The following is a 12762-nucleotide window of genomic DNA, read 5'->3' as shown; positions in this document are numbered from 1 at the left end:
ACATTAGAGTACATTACATTGTACATTGACTTCATGTTGATGCAGAGCTTATGGAACAGGCATTCACTCATCAACAAGGGTATTATTATAATCCCATTACTGGAAGAATGAGCACACCTGCCTCATGCAGAAGGCTTTTGATTCATCATGGAAGTTTATGGGATCAGTAAAAATTGAAAGTAAAATAATATGTAATAAGGGCCAGTCGCACAAATAAATCATTTGGTTTCCTCCAAATATTGAGGGTAGAGAAAGTTTCTAATTTATTTGATTTTTATAAAGTGCAGGAGATAAATATAAAAAAAAATGGAGATGGTCTTTGATCTTGACTCGTAGGCCATTTATGTCATGCTATCATCAGCATCAGTTGAAATGGAGTGCAGTAATAATAACAACTGGTCATTAATTATTAATTGTTTTATTATGGCAAACCTTATTCAGGTGTGTTTCTTAGGCATGTGGAACTGTGGTGCAAAGATCAGAAGCAAAGTGTTTGTGTGGTGCTATGTTTAAAAATACATGACCATACTGTTGTAAAAGAGTATGGTTTTGGGAGATATGTACAGGTATACAGTATGAAGGTACACACTTGATGTGAATTCGTAAATGTGTCACATTAAACATCAACTACAGTGCACAACAAATATCAGTCATGCACTTAATCTGTTGCTGCACATTTTGTTTTGTTTACATACATGATCAAGACAAAAAGACATTACATGTTGTTGTTGTTGGTGGTGGTGGTGGTGGTGGTGGTGGTGGTGGTGGTGGTGGTGGTGGCAGCGGTGGCACCATCATCAGTGTCATCATCAGTCTGATGGCTAGTTTGATGCAGCTCCATACTACTCTATCCTGCACAAGACTCTTGATCTCTGAATAACTACTGCAACCTACATCCTTTTGAAATGGCTCAGTGTATTCATCTCGTGGTCTCCCTCTACAATTTTTGCCCCTGCTTCCAATACTAAACTGGTGACCCCTTGATGTCCCAGAAAGTGTCCTTTAATCGATCCCTTCTTTAAGTCAAGTTGTGCCACATACTTCTTTTGTCACCAATTCTATTCAGTACCTCCTCATTAGTTGCATGATGTACCCATCTAATCTTCAGCATTCTTATTTAGCACCATATTTCAAACATGTCTATTCTCTTCTTGTCTGAACTGTTTATCATCCATGTTTCTGAAAAAGGCTACTTTCCAAATATATTCAGAAAAGACTTCCTAAACTTTTATATTCTGTGTTAATAAATTTTTTTCTTCATGCCATTGCCAGTCTGTTTCATATCTCCTCTATTTTAGTGATCATTGGTTATTTTACCGCCCAAATAGCAAAACTCATCTACTACTTTTAGTGTCTCATTTCCTAAACTAATTCCCTCAGCAAAGCCGTATTTAATTCAACTACATTCTTTTCCCCTTGTTTTGTTTTTGTTGATGTTCTTCTTGTATCCTTTCAAGACTTTGTCCATTCCAGTCAGCTGCTCTTCCAAGTCTTTTGCTGCCTCTGACAGAATGACAATGCCGTTGCCAAATCTCAAAATTTGTATTTGTTCTCTCAGAACTGTACTTCCATCTCCAAATCTTTCTTTGATTACTTTTACTGCTTGCTTAATGTACAGATTAAATAACACTGGAGATAGACTACAGCTCTGCATCACTCCCTTCTCAATCACTGCTTCTCTTTCATGCCCTTTGACTCTTATAATTGTCATCTGGTTTCTGTACAAGTTGCAAATAATCTTTCACTCTCTGTATTTTACCCCCTCAGATTTTCAAAGAGCGTATTCCAGTCAACATTGCTAAAATCTTTCTGTCAATCTACAAATGCTATAAACTCTTCCATGAGGTTGGCTTCTACAATTTTTTCCATTCTTCTGTAAAGGACATTTGTATTTTGCAGCCAAGACTTATTAAACTGATAGTCTCGTAATATTAACATGTCATCACCTGCTTTCTTTGGAATTAGGGGATTATCACATCTTTCGTGAAGTCTGAGGGTATTTTTCTTATCTCGTATATCCTGTGGAATAGTTTTTTTATTGCTGGCTCACCCAAGGATCTCAGCAGTTCTGAGGGACTGTCTTCTGCTCCAAATGCCTAGTTTCAGCTTAGACCTTCCAGTAAACTGTCAAAAACATCTTGCAGTATCGCATGTCCCCTCTTATCTTCATCCTCATCCTTTTGTATAATAGTGACTAAAAGTTCATTTTCCATTGTATAGCCATTCTGTACATTGCATAAACATTTCAGCCTCCTTTTCTTTGCTTGATACTGGTTTTCCATCCAATCTCTTGACATTCATTCAGCTGTTTCTCGTTTCTTCAAAGGCCTCTTTAATTTTCCTACTTGTAGATACAGTGGAACTTCGATTTTACATTCTCCGATTTTATGTTTTTTGGATTTTACACTATAAATTTGTAGCCCCTGTGAAAAATCCATAAGATCAATGCAAAAAAATTCCTGTTTTTACTTTTCTTTCAAGTAAGACTTAGTCATTTCAATGTTCTTACTCAAAATCTCACTTGACTTCATCTCATTTTCTTCCTATTGACATTTGATGTGACTAAACAAGTCATAAGTGACATAAGACATCTGGTTCGCACCATGAGTGATTGCAGAGTTAAGGGAATATTTTACACTGTTGCAAAGAGGGGCAACATGAAAGAGGAAATGCTGACATAATTCTTTATTGGCATTGCCAACACAACTTGCAACATTTAGCTTCACTGTGCAATTATGATGGGTTGAGTATATTTCAGACTACTTTTTGCAGGAACTGATGTAATCATAATGTGGTGGCACTGAAAAGGCAACAAGGAATGAGACTATAGATTAATCAGTCGGTATAGCATCAAGTTGATGTTTATGGCTATGTTAGTGAGAGGAGAATCTCAGTTGTAGCAAGAACTCTTTAGGGAAATATATTTGTGATTGCACAATGTGCAACATATTTGTGACAAGGAAGAGTATGAATGTTATTGCTCATCATTTCAGTTGCAGCGATTTAAGCTGTCCTCATAGTTTCCTGCCTAACCACACACTCATAAATTGCTACATATTCGGAAATAAAAAGCTATATATTTGTGTCACAATATGCATTTCATTGCTGTTCGTTCCATTCACAGGAAAGTAAGCTGTCCTCTTAGGTTTCTGTCTAACCACACACTCGGGAATCATGACAGATAAACAGACAGATATTTATGTCATCTCTAACCAGACAGAAATGTTTAACAGCATTGAATATTGCGGAACATATTGTATTATGATCATAATGAATGTGATAACAACACAAAGTTTAAAAAAAAAATTGCATGCAGCAAGTTGCGAACCTGTGATCTCTAAATCAGCTAACCATGACATTATACATTAAGCTTCAGGTTCCTCATCTGAATTTTGTACTATGCATTAGTTATCATAAAATCTCTTGAGGCCTTACAGCATTGATCTTTATTAATTGACATTTAATGATAAGTGTGACATATTTGTGATATACATTCAATGCACCATTGCTTTGAAGTGCCATACTGTGCACATACGCTTCACACTGTGAGGGAAATGAATATGCACACAGTTCACACAGGGGTCATTCAGAAGTGCTCCTAAAAGTTGATAGTCAAAAACCCACCAGTGACAGTAAAAGTGCAAAAAGTAGTGTGAAGCTGCGTCCACACTGCCACTGGAAACATTTTTTCCTACAGTATTTCAAATCTGTTTCCAACTTCGTTTCTTGCCTCTGTCCAAACTGGCAGTGAACATTTCTCAGTTTATTCACATCGTCTGCAATGCTACTTGTTGCTTTGTTCTCATATTGTCTGTCATGTCATGTCCAGAGGTGAGGAAACTGTAATACATGAGCTGCATTATTAATACTCAAAGATTCACACAAACACAATGACAGACGTCATCATCATTCATTCTTTTTGTAAATTTATTTATCATGATTTGTGGCCTGAAGGCCATAAGCATCTCACAGTGTTGCGTAATTTTACAGAATAAGCTTGCTTTTATTAAAGTATTCCATAATTGGTTTTAAAACTATGATATTAATTTGATGGTAAGTTTGTATAGTAGTTGGTAACAGTTCATAAAATCAGATTAGTTGTTGTAAGAAATTCATTTGTTGGTTTGCATACAGTCGTCATATTTGGTGAGCAAAAACATACCATAGAATAACTGTTGGGAAAAACTTGCTAAGTATGGGATCTGAGTATGGAAGACAGCTCTAGTTTCCATAATTTCATGTATATCTTCTAACAATTTTGAATCTCTGGCAAATATGGTATCACCATTTCTTAAAAAAAGATAGAAATTTCAGCAAAGCAATTACAACCAAACTTTCTTTTTCTTTTCTTTTCTTTTTTTTTTTTTTTCCAACGAGAGCTTCATTCCTGAGCCTTGAGTATTTATTTCACATTTGGAAGCAAGCTATGATAGACAACCTTATTTTGTTTTATATGCAGTCTTTCTCAATATTCTACCAGATGTAGCAGCAGTTTTCTTCAGAACGTCTTGTTTTGTTGTTATTCTTGTACTGCTTGCTTCATATAATCCACAAGCAGATGTCAATCTGGTACAATGATAGCAATTCCAGAGTCCTTGTCCACTGCATTTTTCCCTTGGAAAAACTTAATACAGCAACAGAAAACAATCACTTACACCTAACACCTCTATACAACAAACAGCACAATGTGAAATATAAAAATGTACTTTCACTGTGCAGCGGTCACATGCAGCAGCTGGCTTGAAACATTGTTTCCTTTGATCTCTGCTGACACTGCTGTGGATAGTTGCTTCCATGTTTTGAAAGATGTTTCCAAACAATGGGCATACCAAGTAGCCAGAAAATGTTTCAAAAACATGTTCCAAGCTTAGTGTGTATGCGGCTTGAAGTCTACTAGACCAAATTAAACTGCCATTGGCTGCAGAAGCAGAAAACACACACCAACACATGTTAGATTCTGATGCCTTTCACCATTATTCACAGTTTTTGCTTTAATTCACCATGATATCTTGAAAATTATGTTCTGATGTATAATTTGTGGTCGTAGTATGTCGGAAAATAGCTCAGTTACCTTGTACCCAGATACCAATTTCAAATTTTTTTAATGAGTTTTTACTTGCTGTTACTCATCTGTGAATTTTTAAGAACTGATTAAATTCATTACCACAGATTATTGAATTTTGTACTATTCATTAAATTTCCTTCACTTATATAGATTTTATACAATTGGTGAGGATTATGAGTTTTATTTATATATGTCAATTACAGTTGTTTTTGCTCATATTTTGGAGGTTTTAACATTTTCATCAGTTCTTCATTTTTCTCAGTTTAACGTTTTTTAATTGTGGACCCCACAAAAATGTAAAACAGACGTTGCGCTGTGTCTACACTGTGTGATTAAAAGTATCCGGACACTGCCAAAAACATTGGTTTTTCATATCAGGTGCATTGTGCTGTATAATGTAACATATTATTATTATTATTATTATTATTATTATTATTATTATTTCTTTTCTTTTATAACATTGACATAAAATGAAAGAGGTAAATAAATGCTCTTCTATTTTTTAAATTACTTTAGATTCGTCTGTCTGTGTCTGTATGTGATATTGGGGGAACATATTGCTAGCTCCACAGAGTTAATACTGTTAAAAAGTCCGTTCATCTCTATACGCGATAGCGGGCGGACATATTGCGAGTTCCGTCGAGTCAATATTGTTAAAAAAATGTGTATTGCAACTGTACATTAAAAGTTGTTATCAAGATAGCAAAGTTTATTTGCACAGTTATTTCCTGTTCATTATTCCACCCCACACTGAGAATCCTGCGTCAAGAGGATTGGAGCTAACAAGAAGAATTTGCGTGAGCAGAGGAGAGTTGATCCGGAACCAATATTGCCATACCAATATCCATGCACAATAGCGGTAGCAAAAAAAGGATGTACATAAAATTTATGAATTTTAAATGCTGAATATATGTATTGAATATTGAAGGTCTGTTTATATTAGTGCCAGTTAAAGTTCACCCAGAATGTGAGTATTTCCAAATATTTTTCCATTATTCTTTCAAAATTTTCCTTTTAACTATTTAAGCACCAAATATATATATCACATTCGTATTTTCCCCCTGCCATTATTCAGCTGCCACCTACTGCCAGGTACTACATATCAATGATCTCAGTAATCATTAGACATCATGAGAGAACAAAATGGGGCACTCCGCATAACTCATGGACTTCGAACGTGGTCATGTGATTGGGTGCCACTTGTGTCATATGTCTGTATGCGAGATTTCCACACCAGTAAACATCCCTAGGTCCACTGTTTAAAGATATAGTGAAGTGGAAATGTGAAGGGATACATACAGCACAGAAGTGTACAGGCCGACCTCGCTTGTTGACTGACAGAGACCGCCGACAGTTGAAGATGTCGTGATGTGTAATAGACAGACATCTATCCAGACCATCACACAGGAATTCCAGACTGCATCAGGATCCACTGCAAGTACTATGACAGTTAGGCGGGAGGTGAGAAAACATGGATTTCATGGTTGAGTCGCTGCTCACAAGCCACATATCATGCTGGTAAATGCCAAACAGTGCCTCGCGTGGTGTAAGAAGCGTAAACAGTGGACAACTGAACAGTGGAAAAATGTTGTGTGGAGTGACGAATCATGGTACACAATGTTGCAATACGATAGCAAGGTGTGGGTATGGCGAATGCCCAATAAACATCATCTGCCAGCGTGTGTAGTGCCAACAGTAAAATTCAGAGACTCTGGTGTTATAGTGTGATCATGTTTTTCATGGAGGAGGCTTGCACCCCTTATTATTTTGTGTGGCACTATCATAGCACAGGCCTACATTGATGTTTTAAGCACCTCCTTGCTTCCCGCTGTTGAAGAGCAGTACGAGGATGGCGATTGAATCTTTCAACATAATAGAGCACCTGTTCATAATGCACAGCCTGTGGCGGAGTGGTTACACGACAATAACATCCCTGTAATGGACTGACCTGCACAGAGTCCTAACCCGAATCCTATAGAACACCTTTGGGATGTTTTGGAACGCCGACTTCATGCCAGGCCTCACCAACCAACATCAATACCTCTCCTCAGTGCAGCACTCCATGAAGAATGGGCTGCCATTCCCCACAAAACCTTCCAGCAGCTGATTGAAAGTATGCCTGTGAGAGTGGAATTTGTCATCAAGGATAAGGGTGGGCCAACACCATATTGAATTCCAGCATTACCAATGGAGGGCACCACGAACTTGTAAGTCATTTTTAGCCAGGTGTCCAGATACTTTTGTTCACATAATGTATCTTTAGCCTGTTATAAGTGCTTCTATAGGCTTGTCATCTAATCGGCTTGGTAATTTTAAACTTTCTGTCACTCTCATTATTTAGGCTTTTGTATTTCCTTTCATCTGCTTCATTAGTTGCATTTTTACATTTTCTCCTTCCCTCAGTAAATTCAATATCTCCTTTGATATCCAAGGATTTCTACAAGGCCTTGTCTTTTTACTTATTTTGTTTCTCAGCTTTGTTTACTATTTCATCTCCCAGAGCTACCCATTCATCTTCTGCTGTATTCCTTTCCCCCATTGTAGTCAGTCACTCCCTAATGCTCCCTCTGAAACTGTCAGTAACCTCTGATTCTTTCAACTTATCCAGGTCCCATATCCTTAATTTTCTTTTTGCAATTTTGTCAGTTTTAATCTACAGTTCATTGTGGGCAGAGTCCACATTTTCCCCTGCAAATGTCTTACAGTTCAAAATGTAATTCCAAAATTTGTCTTACCATTATACAATCAATCTTAAACCTTCTGGTGCCCCCAGGTCTCTTCCATGTATATAATATTCGTTCATGATTCTTAAACCAAGTGTTAGTGATTATTAAATTATGCTCTGTACAAAATTCTACCATGCAGCTTCCTCTTTCCTCTCTCCTGGTCCATTTTCACCAACTTTTTTTCCATATGTTCCTTTTCTTACTTTCTAATTCCAGCCTCCACCACAGTTAAATTCATTATTAGACATACTTCTGCATTATCCTTATTTGATTTTGTATTTATAAGCCCATACTCACCTGACCAGAAGTCCTTTCCTCCTGCCATGAAACTTCCCTAATTACCACTATATGTAGCATCAACCTATGTCTGTTTTTACATTTTCTAACCTACTTGCCTGATTAAGGGACCTAATATTCCATGCTCTGACCTGTAGAAAGCCATTTTTGTCTCTCTTGATGAGATGTCTTCTTGAGTAGTTCTCCCCAGAGATCCAAATGGGGGACTATTTTACTGTCAGAATACTATATCTAAGAGGATGCCATCGTCATTTAACAATAAAGTAGAGCTGCATGCCCTTGCGAAAAATTACAGCTGTAGTTTTTCCTTACTTTCAGATGTTCGCAGTACCAGCACAGCAATGCCATGTGGGCTGATGTTACAAGGCCAGACAAGTCAATCATCCAGACTGTTGCTCCTGCAGCCACTGAAAAGGCTGCTGTGGCCCTCTTCAGGAATCACTCTTTAGTCTGCCCCCACCCAACAGATAACCCTCTGTTGTGGTTGCGCAGCAATCTGTATTGTTGAGGCACACAAGCTATTCCACTGTGATGAAGGCCATGGTTCATGGGGAGGATACATTACATATAAAGAGGAAAATGTGTACCTTTTGGTGGGTACATTCAGAAAATTTACTGTTCCATATTCTTTGGTAACTTTCCTATCTTCCCTCAACCATCAACTTTGCCAGAATAGGGTGGCTTGATTGCCTTAACAATATGGATAGACATACTGTAGGTGCAATGGTAATGGAGGGGTATATGTGAAGAAGCCATGCAAACCTGTGCCTCCTAGATATGGGCAGCAGCATTTTCAGTAGTTGCAGGGGCAGCAGTCTGGATGATTGACTGATCCATCCTTATGATATTTAGGCAGCATCACTTTGCTGTGTTGGTACTGCAAAAGACTGAAAGCAAGGGCAAGCTACAGTCATTATTTTCTATGTGGACATGCAGCTCAACTGTGTGACTTAAACTGGCTGTGGAACTGAGTAGTGCCTTTAATCCCAAAACTTTTTTCCATCAGGTCAATGATTATCTGATGAGTGAAACTGGTTATAGTAAATCAGACTGTGTGCAGCCTGATGCCGTTTCATCTGAATATGAATTATAATGGTCGCTATGTCCCCAGCAGGCCATATCTGCATGTGTAAAATGTGGAAGGCTTTATTATCTTATTTTGTTAATGAAATTAAATAAGTGACGATGAAATTCAGTCAGTCTGAAAGATATAATTGTAATTATATGCACATTCCTTTTGCATATTTCAGACTGGTCTGCAGATGATCATTACTTATTGAAACTGATCATTAATTTAAATGAAAACCTCTTAAGTAAAAGACTGGTTTAAATACTACATTTTAGAGGAAATCTTATTGGTCACTTTATGAGCAATCTAAATTTTATTAAGTGCAGCATATACTTAGATTATACTTCATTTTTCTAATGATTAGCTTAAATTGTTTTACAAAACAAAAAAATTACAATGTGTTCTATGTTTCAGATTCAAAGTTCATTAACTAGTACTTTCTTATGTTGTGTGTTTGTCATGTCTTGTCATTTTTTCAATTAATTGAGAACCAAATGGTGCAATATTAATATTTCAGCATGAAACACTTGCCGGATATCGGGCATACATCCATGGAATTGTTGGATTCTTCGTTGTAGAGGATCATGTTTTGAACACAGGGAATGGTCTTGTGAATCGAACGTACCTGGATGAGGTTTGGAATATGGCTCGATCAAAGATAATCAATACTCTGAAAACTCATTCAGTAAGTAAACTTTATTTGTGATTAGTTGTTTCACCACCTGTTTCGTTCCTTTTGTATTCTTGTACAGTTTTTTTATTCATGTTTGGTATATGAAAGAAGTTTCTTCATTGAATTTGATTTGTTAAGGAACAGAAATTAATTTTTATGTTGATCAAATTTTCAGAAACTTTATCATTAAAGAGGTCCTCTTTATTAGCAGCCCCATGAGATTGAAGACCAGCATCCTGTAAGCAGTTCAAATGGTATGCAAACATCCAGGGAAATTGGTCTCATTCTTGAGTTAGACTGCATTTAAAAATTGATGTTCCATACAGGTGTCTTGCTGAGACATTGGCACCTTTCCTAAGCCCACCCCTCAAAGATGGCCAATTACATGTCTTGTGCTACCATTTTATCCACTCCTGAGCACAGCAAGTTTAAATGCCGCACCTGTCTGGTGTTTCACATACATGGGAACCATCATACTAGAAGAGTCCAGGATGCTATCTCTCATGGCCTGCATATGCTGAAACATCCTATCAGTAAATGTTTTTTATATATCCATCTGTGGTACAGTGTGTTACCATGTTCAGTACACCTTGGCTACATTCATGTTACACTTGCAACACTTTATCAAAAATGATACAATAACAAAAGTCCATATTTTATTGAGGGTACGTGAACAATAATTATATCAGCAGAATTCCAGAGCCACAGACGTTGTCATGCAGCTACCTTGTAGCTGTACAGATTTGCTCAGACTTTGTTTATTCAAGGCTAAAGCATCTCATTGTTTCAAATGAATAAAACTACCTTACTTACCCAATTAGGTAAGATAAGGTTTTTCCAAAATTTGTCATTCAGAAAATACAGGGTTGTCTTACATTCAGAGATTAAACTATTGATGCAAAGTTTAACATTTTTACCACGTTTAATAGAGTGTATAAGGATCGTCTTACACTGACGGTTGAAGCTTTGGCTGTTGAGGTCACATGCAGATTTATTTTGAAGAATTCAGAATGGCAGGGCTGGGCAAACAATACTCGCTTTCAACAGACTCAAGATTTCCCAGTATTCTGAAGCACTCAGTACGGTATCAACGCTGTTGAAACAACCACATGACATTTGATTCAAGCACTGCTAGTGAAGGGATAGACGAGAAACTATGGACTAGCCTCTACAACAGTCTTTTGCTCTGCTTAAAACTTGACGATTTTGTGAAAGACAGTGCTATACTCTATCATCTTCCAAACTTTTGTAGCATTTGAACAGGTTTCCATAAAATTTCTCATACGTGTATTGATATTGTGTACAAATATTAATGCTGCATTTTAAGTAAAGGTAACATTCAAAAACAGATATATTGACTTTCAGAAAACATTACTCGATTGTGAACCCAGATCAATACATTATTTGATTATGAGAGATTGTTATGATTTACTAAGTGGGTTGCAAATGAGAAATTCAGTTGCTGTTCTTGTATTAAAATATTGGGTTAAAATTTTACCAGTTTTTAATCAGCCTTAGAACAAGATGGCGTCTTTAAGATGAAACAAGGAGGAAAATTAATCCACATTTAAATTTCCAACAAACAAAAGAAATCACATTCAACTGATTGTCATTGTTGTTGTGAGAATGAATTACAGCGGCAAGACCCATTGTGGAGATAGTACCAACGAACGTCAATATATCACGGGATGAGTGAAATGTACTGAACTGTGACTGCAATCTTTTATTTATATGTTAGTTGCTATTGTAACATATGACTTGAACCCTGGAAGATATTGCAGTCTGCGTTTCACACCTGCTCAAGCATAGCACTAAGGAAGGTGTGAAGAAGGAACAGTGACACCAGCTTGACCGACAATAAGATGAGCACAGGAAGGGGAGTAGTGAGCAGGCAGCAAATTGCATCATATTTTCAACCATGGGAATCTATACCACACATTTTTGCTTTTATACTGCAGTTTGCCTGAATCCATTTATGGTCAGAGTTGAATTGATTTTAAAATTGGACAAACACTTGACAGTAGTATTCATTTCTGCAGGAGGTGTAAGAGTCTGGGTAGTAGCAAGTGGTGCACTTAAATGTTTCGTGCTGTGATCTTGTCAGTGCTCACTGTGACGTGTGATGGCAATGAAATGTGGTGTGTCAGCTGCTGGTTCTATGCAGCCAATGAGAGAGCAACGGGCAGATGATAAGTTTGGAATCAAGAGACATTGTAACATCCTCACGTCAGCACAGAAGTGAAATCCAGTAAGTATTCAGATCGAAACAGCTGTGTTCTCAGGCCCCACCATAACAGCAACCTCAGAAATTGCGACATATTCAGATGAAATAGCCAAATATCATCAACAGTGAAGATGTAAATTTCATGTCCATCTATTAAGATGATGATGATTCAAAAATAGCGATACCAGACAACAGTTTTAGTAAATGAGAAATGTAGGAAAGAAAGTGGACCACAAATTAATGTACACCATATCAACACATTGCAGTGCGTTACAGTGACTGACAAGGTCACTGTCTTCCTCCTGATTTTCATGGTCACTTTTTTTTTCCTTGTGAAGAAGCAGTCACAATTTCAGCATCACTCATGTATTAGAAGCCGGGTTCATATGCAGTGATCTTCTAAGGACCACCCTCCCATGGCCACTAGAAAAATTATGTGTTCCTGATAAGACCAAAAAGAACAAACAGACAGGCAGTCTTAAAACTTTCTTTTGCAAGATTGATTGAAACTACTGTTCTCTACTCTTACCAGGTCCTCTTTCCTTCCTAGTATTAAATTATTTAAATAAATCTGTCCTTTGTTGTTACTTTTGAATACGAAAATTGAATTTCACTTTTTCATCAAAAATAAAGTATTTAGTGCTGTTTATCTTCATTACTGTCTTCTTGGCTGAAAAAGAGTAAATTATTAATTTTGCAGTAATGTGT

At 37.0% G+C, this 12762-nt stretch overlaps 1 protein-coding gene across 3 annotated transcripts in view; it reads left to right on the top strand.

The window, feature by feature from the left end:
• LOC126166427 (exocyst complex component 6B) overlaps window positions 1-12762 on the top strand; it is a 158368-nt gene that overhangs the window by 71403 nt on the left and 74203 nt on the right. For all 3 annotated transcript variants that reach the window (XM_049920404.1, XM_049920401.1, XM_049920403.1), the window contains exon 8: window positions 9675-9842. In XM_049920404.1, the coding sequence (XP_049776361.1) occupies window positions 9675-9842 (168 nt within the window). The remainder of the gene's footprint in view (window positions 1-9674; window positions 9843-12762) is intronic.

This window comes from Schistocerca cancellata, chromosome 1 (assembly GCF_023864275.1).
Source record: "Schistocerca cancellata isolate TAMUIC-IGC-003103 chromosome 1, iqSchCanc2.1, whole genome shotgun sequence".
Classification (NCBI taxonomy): Eukaryota; Metazoa; Arthropoda; class Insecta; order Orthoptera; family Acrididae; genus Schistocerca; species Schistocerca cancellata.
This window is presented reverse-complemented; position numbering and strand designations above follow the sequence as displayed.